This window comes from Artemia sp. Qi Xiang Cuo, chromosome 14 (genome assembly GCF_049724085.1).
Source record: "Artemia sp. Qi Xiang Cuo chromosome 14, ASM4972408v1, whole genome shotgun sequence".
Taxonomy (NCBI): Eukaryota; Metazoa; Arthropoda; class Branchiopoda; order Anostraca; family Artemiidae; genus Artemia; species Artemia sp. Qi Xiang Cuo.
Genome location: NC_142807.1, coordinates 28,043,965 through 28,057,090, shown reverse-complemented (window position 1 = coordinate 28,057,090; position 13,126 = coordinate 28,043,965). Strand labels below are relative to the sequence as shown.

The 13,126-nt window shown below is 33.2% G+C and overlaps 1 protein-coding gene across 6 annotated transcripts in view; it reads right to left on the bottom strand.

The window, feature by feature from the left end:
• Positions 1-536: 536 nt before the first annotated feature.
• The window catches only part of axo (axotactin), a 228,528-nt gene continuing 215,938 nt past the window's right edge, over positions 537-13,126 (bottom strand). For 2 of the 6 annotated variants that reach the window (XM_089100414.1, XM_089100415.1), the window contains exons 28-34: positions 11,379-11,560; positions 10,372-10,471; positions 8,022-8,209; positions 6,345-6,534; positions 4,075-4,229; positions 2,087-2,204; positions 537-856 (exon numbers count right to left, since the gene is read on the bottom strand). In XM_089100414.1, the coding sequence (XP_088956540.1) occupies positions 630-856; positions 2,087-2,204; positions 4,075-4,229; positions 6,345-6,534; positions 8,022-8,209; positions 10,372-10,471; positions 11,379-11,560 (1,160 nt within the window). In that variant the 3' untranslated portion in view covers positions 537-629. Of the gene's footprint in view, positions 857-2,086; positions 2,205-2,408; positions 2,600-4,074; positions 4,230-6,344; positions 6,535-8,021; positions 8,210-10,371; positions 10,472-11,378; positions 11,561-13,126 lie in introns of those variants that run through there. The other 4 variants (XM_089100416.1, XM_089100419.1, XM_089100417.1 and 1 more) reach the window with 4 other exon arrangements.

Genomic DNA, 13,126 nt, shown 5'->3' with positions numbered 1-13,126 from the left:
AATCAGAAGAAATATTTATCAAGGACAAGCTAAAACTTAATTTGATATTTTTTGGATGGGGGGGGGGTGATTCTTTTTCAACTAGAGACTGATTCCTGAGAGGACACAATTTCTGTGAATCCCCTAAAACTTCACCCATAATTACTTGTGCGAGTGGATGTTGAGAAACATTACAAAAGAATATTAAGCACAAAAAAAGGGTTTGCAACTCAGTATATAAGAAAATTTACAGAGGGCTGATTAAGGGAGCACCATCACGATAACTTTCTCAGATTGATAGTAGAAAATAATTTTACTGTACACCATGAAACGTCTATAGTAAAAATATTTCTTTCGCTTGGCCGTTTCTTATTCCAAATGTAAGCTATTTTCTGAATACCATATATAATACATATATTTTTATCTATGAAGATAAATTCCATAGTCCACTAAAAGCAAATTGAAGACGGAGAACTTACAAAATCTAGAGGTAATTTTTTTTTTTGTTCCTTTTTCGCAAAGAGAAAACCTACAATACAGTCTTTAAAACTGAGGTCTTACTGTTTGTAATTAATTTATTGTTCCGAAATATTCATAAATATTGAAAGTGAGGACTTTAGAACACTAACACTGACTAGAAAATTCCAAAGCTAATCATCTATGGACACTATAGATTCTTGAGAAACGGGTCTAAATTGCTTGCTTCTAGGTCCTCCTAAGTAGCTGATAGGGTTAGTGAATGTGCGACAATTATCGCTGAGATAAATCGGATGCAGACCAACACTAGTCAAAGGCATGGAATGCTGTCGTTTGAAAGGCTTTGGAGTTAGGGTAGGTACATCATTACGTTTCTCATTATCTAAAGTTTTTTCTGCCCCTGAAAAACAAAATCCAATGAAATTATACGATTTTCAATGCACAGTAATGTTTTAACGTAATTACTTATTATTGCGTTAGCACTAACGAAATACTATCAATTTCAAAAATGCCTTATTTAATAAAATAGAGTTTATTCTACTAAGAAGCATCTAACGAATATGATTTTAATCAAGAAGTCTGAAACCTAATTATGGGACTTAAAATTATTTCTTGTTCTGTTTTCCGAGATACTTTTTCAAATGGATTTGTGAGACTTCTCAATTTCGAGTCTGGAGTTTCAAGTTAAAATCAACGCCTTATTTTTATTTCTTAGTATGAGGAACTCAGGCTGCATTAATCGAAGCGCCCAACACTGGTTTAGTTGTAACTTATGATAGCCATTTTTGGGAAAGTACCCTCAATAAAGTTACATGGGAGTGATGTATGAAGGAGGCGAAAATCTAGGAAATTAAATTTTGAGACAAAGAGTACTAAATTAAGTGAAAATGAATCCTTCCTTTTAATTAAAAATAAAAAGACAATAAAACAATTGTATTTATAATTTGCGACAAGAATTATGATAGCGTGTCAATTAAAATTGTGCAAAAATGAGCCACAGCCAAATGATTGGGTGGTTAATTTAATTAGCCCATAAGACCAGAATCTTTAAAGATGTGATAGGATAACATGCCCTAAGTCTCAGCCTCAGTGTGTTCTATATTTTCTTATGATACCACAAGCTTAAACGCTGTTTTCATTTTTCTATTTATAAAAATATTTTATTTCCCAGTATTTTTACTACTTTTTTCTCCCAGTTAATAGAATACTGCAAATCCAAGGGGATAAAAATGAGGGGGGCCCGGGAGAATATGTGTTCATGGCATCCAGTTTTGACTCACGACAGCCCTATTAAAAATATATATGTGTACAATTTAGATATAACACCAACGAAGAAAAAATGGAGCAAAACAAAAAAATTAAAAGCAGGTTAAAGCAAAAGCACCAATTCCAGCATTCTGCTCAAACACAAATCAGATATAAGGGCCATTAATATGATGATAATAGTACCATATAAAGTAATAAGCCAGGGCATACTAATTTCACTTTTTTTGGGGAAGATAAATATTTACCAAAGAACGAAGAATTCACAATTAAATAAACTTGACTTTCTCACATAATATTTGTCAACTATACACAAAAGCACAATAGCCAACCCGGCAACAATTAATATTAGTAAAGTATAGAAGACCTTTTTTCGACAGGGCTTCACATTCAAATTGGCTGTCGGTTATGTCAGACTTGTTGTCCTCTTCTCCAAAAAATGGAAGGAGATCTAAACCAATCTCTTCACCATCATTAAATTCTACCTGCACATAATTTATGGAGCTTTAGACTACAAACATGCACTGACCAAATCGTATTTAAAATAATTCAAGCGTATTTCAATGAATTCAAGAATCAGGCAGCAATGCTACCCATAGGTAATTTGATGCTGTAACAAGCTATTGTTTATTATGATTAATTACTGTGCAATATATACATTGTGCGTCAACATGTAGTAGATTACACTGGCACCTTAGTTATCCTTTAGCTATATTTCACTTATTCTTGCCAAAGGAGCACGCCGCAGAGAATGTTTCTTATCCAGTGGTTTTATTGGCTGCAGCTCAGGGTACGGATTTAGGTCGTAGTCAATTACTTTCTGGTGCCAAAAGCTTGGTTCAATTGTCGACTCTTCGTCAACCAGATCAACAATTTTATCCTAGATAAAATGATACTTCCTTCATGAGATATGCGTAAATTATATCTTTGAACAATTAAATTAAATATGCAAATCCATGCATCATATATGTCAGGAATTAGATTTCAAAAATCCAATCTTTAAGTTCTACTAACTAAACAAAAAAGAGCACTGTTTTTATTTGTTAAGTTCTATCTTAAACATCGAGTAAAGCAGTTATAATTTTCGTTAAAATTTTTAATTTTCTTCGGAATCTTTGTTTCGAAGAGTACCTCAGTGAATTTTCATTATATGACATTTAATGTGAAAAATTCATTTTAATTCTCGAGACAATTCTCGACACTATTCTATAGATCCATTTTTTAAAACAATTAACAAAGTTCTTAAATATTTTCGATAGAAAGATAGTTAAGCTGTGTGATTTTAATTTGATGACCAATTTAACCAAAATTAGCCTAATAGTAACCAATTACGGTATCTCAGATGTGTTTGTTTACAAAGGGCTTTTAATAATATCCCTCGACAAATTTTAGCTGTAGTTTCGGACATTTCAATCTTTTCATTTGTTTTTTTTTTAGTTTAGGTTCATCGAGTTTGTGTAGCCTATTTCTTTGCTTATGGTTCTAAAATTATTCGGCATAAATTTAACGCATTTAGCCTGACTATTACGGCATTTCATCACCGTCTAGGCTTGCTTGGGCCTTTATCCTCTTAAGTGTAGCTTGACGCTGCTTACCTCAGATTGCCTTGCTCGCTAGGATCGGTAGCTTGCACCTTCGAAACTCGTTGTCATGACGTCATCTATTCCCTCTTTTTTGCTTGAAATTATACATTTCTGCACTTTTGCCTTTGCACATTCTCATGGTTTCAAAATTGGCCTCCATAAAATTGCACGTTTCTATCTTGATTGGTCTATCCTATTTTTCAGCGTAGATATACACACACTTCATTATCTAGGCAGGCCTATAGAATACTTTTAATTGTGCATTTCAGTATGGACGACTTACTGAAACATAACCTGGTATAGAATTTGTGAAATTGGGATTTAAGAGATTGTTCATTTTTCAAAGGCCAAAATAAACAATTCACTTTTTGGAATTAGAACGTATTTCTAGAAAATTATTCTATGCACGTGCAAACCTTAGAGTCAATTACTTACTTTCACTCAAATATTAAAAAATTCCAAAAGTGGACTTCAGTGTGTTTCATGTCAAAAAAGCTCATATAACCTTTTGGCTACAGGATTATTGATGATGAGAAAAATATTAACTTTACAAGTGAAAATTATATCCAACACTTTAGGTTGTACGCTAGCCCACATAAAAGAAAGAGAAAGGTCAAATATCGCCAAGAAAAAATTCTAAAAAAGTTTCTAAATAGTTAGTGCAGCTCCCTATTTCTAAAAAAGTGAGAGTACTTAAAGTAGCAGTAATTTAAGAAAGTGTGCGAAGCCACTCCAATCGGTGCAAGTTTCATAGGCAGGATTGAAAACAAACCTCATCGGCATGCTCCATAAGGTCTTCAGCTATATTTTGATTTGGTTTTGCATCATTAAGAACATCTATATCGGCTGTGTCGTCAGTATATCCAGCGGAAAGATTATCTTTTGTTGAAGATAAAGATGCATCCTCTCCTTCAGATTGTTGACGAGCTAAAATTGAATTTAAAAGAGCGGACCACAATAAAGTAAAGAACAAATAAGGATGGCAGTTCAAACATGGGATGCACACATTAACTTAACCCGAGGCTTAACCTGCTTTAATTAATGCCATTTCAGAAATACGGAAATCATTGCTCTAAAATTGGACGCATCAAGTTCTACACTAGTGAAGTAAGTTTCATCTCTTGATGAAAGCGATTTTCTTCAGATTTTTCTATCAATATATTAAAGTGCAGCAGAGAGTTATATCATTCAGATCCTAAAACACCACCCGAGATTTAAAGTTGATAATTTCCCTCGCTTTTCAATAATGTAATTTTATCTTATCTTAAGTTGAACATTTGAAAATTATGGGCTTGCTAGTCTGCAGGGTATTGCTTCTGGAAATGATTGCACTTCTCTATTAAATTAAAGCCTTTATTATATAACTTGCATAATTTGAGTTGCTTTTTGTTTAAGGCAAATACCACCGAAATCAAATGCGTTATAAAAAAGCAAAGTTGTGGTAAATCTGGCCTTTAAAAAAGGTACATCAAACAAAATAATTGCAAGCTTTTTAAATAGGATGGTTTAATTTAATGTACAAGCAAAATGGCAACATGACAACATTAGTAAAATATTATTATGTTAGCTACGCACAGATTAGCATTAAGGATTAGCATCAAAAACTTATAAAATTACAGCAAGCGTTTGTAACGCGATTCCAAAAATTATTCCTTTTGTTTTTATTCTATTTTCTTGGCTTAAATTATTCTCCTTGTTTCTATTCTAATTTCTTGGGTGAAATTTCTTGGGTTAGATTACTCAAAAATATTTCGATAAATAAAAAAGAGCTAAAACTAGACATTTTAGGTTCTTCTAATGCAAGATGTCAAGTTATAACATCAAAATATAAGAATACCCTTACGCAGAATTCAGCTGACACTACTAACAATGGATACAGTTAGGTTCACTTCCACAGTTGATTCTAACTCAGTTGGTTCTAACCACAGTTAGTTCTATGAGTTAGGTTCTAGCTCATATTACTAGGCTGCTAGCTACCGCTGCAACCCGGATCCAAGTAGAGAGGGAAGGAGAGGTATTCTAAGAAAACTAAAACATATCTTTCCAGGACCAATTCTAAGAATCCTATTTCATAGCTTAATTCATTCTTATGTTTCCTATTGTTTAGTCATATGGATGTCTACTTTCCCTTCTTTTCTCAAACCGCTTTCGAATACTTATGATAAAGCTATAAATCTTATCCAGGATGTAAATCGTTCGGCAACTAAACCGTTACTTCATATTAAAAAACTTTATATTCTTTCCTGTGCGTGTTTCGCTTTTCTTCAGCTCCATGGTGATATTCCTAGGTCCCTTAGGTTTACGTCTTCTTTTGTATCTGATGGGTCTAATTATCAACTCCGTAGTTCTCTAAATACCCAAATTCCTCATACACCAACAATAAGATCCGATTTTAATCCTCTCGTTGCGTGTCATTTGACATGGAACACCCTTCCCGATTCGGCTCGAAAATGCCCCTCGTTTGGCACCTTCAAAATAATATTAAAAAAATATTTGTTTTCATGTGTTTAATTTTTTTTACTTTTGCCTGCTGCCAATATTTTTTTTTTTTTTTTTTTTTTTTATAGATGTTGTGATTTACTGTAGCTTGATAAAGCTTATTTAGTGAACTCTCCTTTTTTCGTTTTATGAAACAAAGCCTTCACATGTCAAAAGTTTAAAAGCTTATATTTATATGTTTAAATATTAATGTTATGTTTGTATTGTTAAAATCTTAAGCGTTTAAATGTTTAATGTTTATTTGATCTTTTCATAATCCCCCTCCAACAGGCCAAGGAGCCTTTGTGAGGATTTGTAGATTGTTATGTAATTATTTTACTGATATATGGAAAATAAATCTGTTTATCTATCTATCTATCTATCTATCTATCTATCTATTGACCTGCTGCTGAAAAGATGATTTTTTAAATGATCAACTTGATTTAAAAAATATTTACATTTAATAAGCTGTTTTTTGATGGGAAGGGAGAGTTGGATACGAAAATTCCAGTCTGCTACGAAAATACCAATCAATCCTGATTCTGGTGGCCTTTTGTTACATACCTTGTTCCACGGCTTTGATTTCCGGGGTTCCTGTATGAGTCAAAGAAATAAACTCCTTTCCTACAGTCCCATTTAATTTGGCCAAATTGGAATAGTCGGCGCTAGAGATATTTTTGCTAATATATTCATCGAATGAATTTGTCCTATTTTTCTTCGGCTCAAGCTTAGGATGAGTGGTAACACCGGCGTCCTAAATAAGAGGTATTAAAACAATAGAAGACCAGATTTCAAATGAAAGAGTTTCAATAATATATGGCAAAGCATGCTATAAAAGCAGGCATAAGAATTATCTGAAGTTTTGGGTTTTTGTAGATACAAATAATTTTGAAAAATATAAGAAAAATATTATTGGTCGGTGTCACGTGGACGTTGTTTAGTTAAAACCAAATGTTTTAATTTGTAGCTTGTTTATTTCAGTTTTTAATATCATCTCTCTTTTTCAATTGTTGTTACATTCTATCCTTCAGCAACACAAAGAATATAAATTGAGAAATCTATCCCAAGGAAAAGTTGAGACTTCTCCAACCTTTGAGAACATGAGAGATGTACAAATGGCATTGGTCCCTCACACTGGCGGATCCAGGGGGAGGACGCAGGCCCCCCAAGATTTTTTCTTGTGCCGTTTTATCCTTTTTTTTCTTCTTATTTACTCTTTTTTTTAGAATAAATTTGTCAATTTGGTAAACTATTGGCACCTTTGTCACTGTCCCCCCCTCCCGCCCAAGATCTTGCTCATTGGTGCCCTTGTCACAATGTACCTCCCCCAAGATTATGCTCTAGATCCGTCCCTGGTCTCTCTTTTGTTTTAATAGATTGTGTTAAAACCAAGAGAATCAGCGTGACTAGGGGCATTTAACTGGTTAAAGCCCCTCACTTTAAAAAGGAGCTTTCAGGTTTTTCTCTGTTTTTATGAATTTATTTATGTCATATTTTTGCCTTTTAAATAATCAATATATTTTGTAGTATATTTTTTATCCTTGGTCCCAAAATATCTTTTGATCCTAGCTTAGCTGTATCTGATTACATTTTTGGGCAGTCCACAATAATCTTACAACAAGCGTTTGGGATTGTCCTTGAAAAAGGGAGGAGGGGGGGGGGAGTCTCAGAAATTCGTACGATAATTTTCCCCCTTTTATTTTTTCTCCCCTGTTTTTTCCTGGCCATAGAGCTTTACTAGAGAGACTATGTTGAAGTGCTTGTTGTTGTGCTGTAATATATAGGCTATAAGAACATATATATGAATACAATATGTGCTAGAACATAATTTATTGTTGATATTATTTTCTAATTAGTAGCACACCCTCGTAACCAACGCTTTTGGTGTGCTGCCAATATTGTTTGTGCATTTGTTTGTTCGTCTTAGGAATAAATTAAAAAAAAAACTTTTTTGAAAATATTCAATGTATTTTTAACGCCATTTTAATTTCTTAGCACTTATGCAGGCTCAGCAGGATTACCAATCGGGCATTACGCCCTTTTGAATGAGACTGTTAGGATTTGTATTAAAAAAAATGAAATAAGACAGTAATAAAAAGGACACACACGGAGAAAGAGAGGAGATTACTATAACAACTTTCCATCTCGATTTATAGGGGCTTAACCAGTAATAGTGTTTTTACAGTTACAAAGATGTTATTACCAAAGTGAACATAAACTAGAATATCAAGGTACACCTACTTTAGTCGCATGAGTAGGCTTAATACTCGACTTGGTTGGCTGTCTCGTTGTCATCACTGGAGGGTGAAACAGTAAAGGCTCATCTTCTTCTTCTTTTCTTCTCTTATAAGTGAGATTTAGCCGCCACATATAGAGGGATACGAAGATAATCAGCACTAAAAATACGACACCAATTCCGACTAATAATCCTAAAAAAAAATTAAATGATAACCTTTTACACTTACTACTAATCAACATGGACACCACTAAAAATACAGCACCAATCAATCCTGTAATAATCCGGAAAAAATTAATTGATTGTCTTTGACACTTATTACCAAGAAGCTTATGACAGATCAAAGATCAATCAAAATTGTGCGTCAAAAGTGAAACCATTTCAAAACTAGAAATATTTACTAGTTGGTGCATTTGGGGGGAAAAGGACATAGGGGGTGGCTAATTTCCCTCCGATTCCCTTAGCATCTTAAGAAGGATACTAGAACTTCTGATTTTCAATCGAATAAGCCCCTCCAAATTGTATATGACCACCCCTTCCATAAAAACTTATATGTCATTCTATTTAAACTTATATAATATTCGGGCCCCCACAGCCCGAAGACCGAGGGAGTTTTTTAAACCCAAGAGGCATATTTTTTCTCTTTGCACTGTTTTTAACAAAAAGGCTATATCTAAATTTTGATTGGAAGCATTTGGTGAAATAAGGGTATCTCCGATCACTTTTTAGAAAGGGAGGTAAAACTCCCGATTTCCAATCGAATGAGCCTCCTCCAAAGTTTTTGCGACCACCTCTTCCATAAAAACCTTTTATATTAACAATGGATAGCTCGCATAACTTAAAGCCCTTGCCCTGGAGGCTGTGGAAGGTCCTGTCAACCCTGGAGGTATAGCTATGTGATGTTTGGACTATTTTTAACAAAATGGCTATTTCAAACTTTTTATTAGATTTATTTGCCGAAAAGATGGCGCGGGAGAGGGTTAGTTTCCCTTTGATCACTTTTGATTCTTAACAAGTGCACTAGAACTTCCGATTCGCAATAGAATGAGCCCCCTCCAATGTTTATACGACCATTCTTTTAATATGAAGTGCCTCTAGGGGAAAAAAAGATAATAAAAAATGGAAGCCTTATGGCTCTTTCTTATAAGCAACACTATAGCGTTGCTTCTGATAAATATTGTGTTACTACGAAGTGTCTGATCCAAGTATCTTAAATGTGAGGAAATCTACGAGTCCTCCTTTCGACCTCAGTTTTCTACTTTAAGTTTAATATTCGTATAACAATGTTCAAGAGGGATAAATCATCCCCGAAAAACTATAGCCCTTCAAATATTTGCAAGGAGGGGGATCCGAATTATCCAAAATCAATTATAGAGTCACGATTTCCTTGGTTCTCTAGTCCTTTGAACAAAGTTTATTTTTATAGGGATATCTCCTAAAGACACTAAAAAAATCTCCTAAAGGCCCTTGGACATAGGGCCGAAATATTCATTCAAATTATCTTCACTGTCTTGCAAAAAGATTTCCCTATTGTTCTTCGTACTTTCGTTGTTTCTTTTTGTACGTATATTGTTATATACAACTCCTTTTTTCGGAGTTTCGGTTGCTATTAGTATACATTATTCCTTAAAGCTCTATAGCACGAACTGAATAACGTGTCAATAAATCTGAATCAATAAAAATGCAATTATCCGAAACAATCAAAATTATATACCATATCCATGTTTTAAAAATTACGATATTTGTTTATTTCGTTTTCTTTATTATAATAAAATTGGATTTATTTTTTATTTTTGAAAAAGAAAATTGCATTTTCTCGTGGCAAGAATTGAAAAGATAAACATTAAAAATCCTTGAAGAATATATGAAATTGTAAGCAATTTTGAGATTTATGGGATGGACAGGTCCGATTTCAAATTATAATAAAATGAAATAAATGTTTTTACATAAAAATTGTATGCATGATCTAGGTTTATAAAATAAAACTGAATTAAAGTAAGAACCGATTTAAGGCCTTTAAATCGGAAGTACACTAACTTCTTAAATTAACATTGATATTACCAAAGCTTATTGGATCAAACTTGCTTTCACTAAATAAATTCAAACGCTTTGTGTGTTGAATTTCTGAGTTTACATTATTATTCTTCGATATTAGCAAGAAGATTGAAGCTTATTTTTCAGTTAAGTTTATCTAAATAGAATTTATCCTGAAATTTCCATCATCCAAGTTTATGCTTGTACTTTTTTTGATAATTATGAATGAAATGAATAATTTTTTTTCAATAGTTTTTTTTCCTGAAATTTCTCTAAGACTTAATACAAGTCCACAACAGAGGGAATAATTAATAAGCTTACTATTCATTGCAGAAGCATCGAAAGAAGTCCTGTCGAATAACACCTTCTCACGATATGGGAGTATTTCGGGGGGACTTGGGCTCCAATCACCGACATCAGTCTGAAAAATTATAAACAAACTCAAAGTTAAAGACTCTGATGCCTTTTAAGTAAGTCCAGGCTTTTAAAAGTCTACAGGAAAAAGGTTTTTCTGGAAAACATTATCTTATAGCTATTAAAAAAGAAATCTTAAAAGTGGAACAAGTCAAAATTTTATCCACAAATAAAGCCACGAGAAACTTTTTTACAAATATCCTTTATCAATCCAAAATACTGAGGCTGTTACATTTATAGAAAAAAAAATATATAAACCAAGTCTTTATTTTGAAATCCAAATTTACACTTCAATCACCGAAGAAATTCTACCGATTTATTAGTATGTCCTATAGAGATATGACACAGCTTGCGATTTGAACAGTTATTCATAAATATAATTTATATTGCCTAGATTTCCCTCAGTGCCTGACTTGGAGACCATTTATTTTAATATAGACTTAAATGTATGTAAAACAGAAATAGAAAATATAGGGAAGGCTTTCGGTTACAATAATACCCAAGTGGCAATCCTGGAAACATCCAGAGCCTTATTTCTACATCTGGGTTTATAAAATTTTAAGAGATGGGTAATAAGTAAAATATAGGCTTTATTCAGTTTTAACAATAAAAAGTTCCGAATTGTAGATGATTTACCTTATTAGAATTGAGGAGGGTTTAACCACGCAAACCTCTATGACTAGGAGCGACATATTTACCAAGACTTATGCCTGAGCAGTAAGGCCAGATTACTTCATTTCGGATTCAAGACAATCGATTTTCTTGAGCGAACAATGCGTTGGTGTTCCGCGAAGTGAAATATATTAAAAGTGCCAAGAGATGTCAAGACAAAAATGTGATCGAATAATAGCTTGAAACTCACTTTTTATTGCATCCGTTGAGACAAAAGGCAAAAAGTTAAAAAAAAATTCTACCTCATTTCCTGAGTCTAATTTAATTTCATTAACACCCGGGGGTGTTACAGAAAAAGCTGCGCATCTAGCTTCTTCTTCGATATCATCTGGATCGTTAGATGTAACTGCATCATGATCTTCTTGGTATCCTAAGTAGATCAATAAAGGTTCGATTCTTTCACCATCCAGTTCAATATATACATCTAAAATAAAGTACGAAAAAGTCAGCACTATTAAATACTATGACTTTTCTCTCATCTGCATAGACCGCTGTTGAAATTATACGGGTAACTTTAGAATGTTTTTATTTCTTCCATCTATATTGATCCAAAGTTAGTAATAGCAACCCCGAAATGAGAAATTTTTGAATAAAAGGAAACTCAAGCGTAAATGTGTTTTGCCGTATATGTTACTAACATTTTTTGGAAGAAAATAAAATTTTTAAATTAACCAAAACTACTCTGATTTTCTTTGTTTCCTCGATCTAAGCACAACTGTAAAAACAGCTTTAGACGTGGTTATAGGGGAGGGGAGTCAGAAATAGTTTATCCGCCTGGAACATGAAAAATAAAGACATATAGCTGATTTTTTTTAGACCCTCCCCCTCCACGTCCAAAAATTCTCTAATCCCCTAACCCAAATAGCTGTGTCTGTGTGCATCTAAGAGGGGAAGTGAAGTATATCTTCTTAGTTGGTGGTATTGCATGATGCCAGCGGAATACCATATTTTCCACGGTTAAATTGAAAGGCCCAAGTAAACGTCTGATTATGAAATATAAATAAACAACCATGTACTATAAATGCTTAAACTAATATTATTTTAAAGATTCACCGTTTTGAACCGTACTTGATTGAGATGAAGAGGTTTTTTTTATTTTCCTAATCTTTATAGATCAATAATACCATTTCCCTTTATCAAGCTATCTATTTCCATAAAAATAGAAACCAATTCATGCATAAGCTCGGATATCTTGCCAGACTCATTCTGATTCCATTCGTTAGATTTTTTATTTTTATTCCTTTTTTTTTGACAAAATCATTTTTCGCAACCAAATAAGATCCCTCATAATACCATGAATGATAAGCGATTAGAGTTTTTTTTAAAAAAGCCTCGAAAAAAATTAATTCCCAATTGTAAGTGTGAATAGCCAGTCAACATCAGACTTTTTGTTCATTTGCCCATTCATCATTACGTAGAAAGGGCCTTTTCTACTTTAGTGTTTGTTTTTAAGGCTCATCTTTAAGATTGTCCTGTACACTATTATCTGCATTTTTGATTCTTAATTATGCACTGAGAACGGTTGAGGAGCTCTCAACCGAAGTATTTCCATTATGTCCCTGTTTTTTATCACTATTCCTCGTTTTTCGTTTTGTAATAATTAGTCAGGGTGACCTCAGAAATTATTTACCATAAATTTAGCAGGAAGCATACGACCAAGTCTGTTCTTAACAATTTCCCTTTCTTTCTAAAACACGCTAACCTAAATAACCAATAAAAAATTTTACAGCACTTTTGACACAGAAACTTCTTCCGGATTTTGTTCTTTTCCGCCTCAATCTAGGTACACAATTAAATAAAAAAAAGTTTTTTTTTTAACTGAAAGTAAGGAGCGACAATAAAACTTAAAACGAACAGACATTATTCCGTATATGAAGGGGGCTGTCCCCTCCTCAACGCCTCGCTCTTTACGCTAAAGTTTTTTATTGTTTTACAAAATAAAGTTGTGAGGCAAAGCCAAACTTTAGCGCAACAACAAACAAATAAAGAC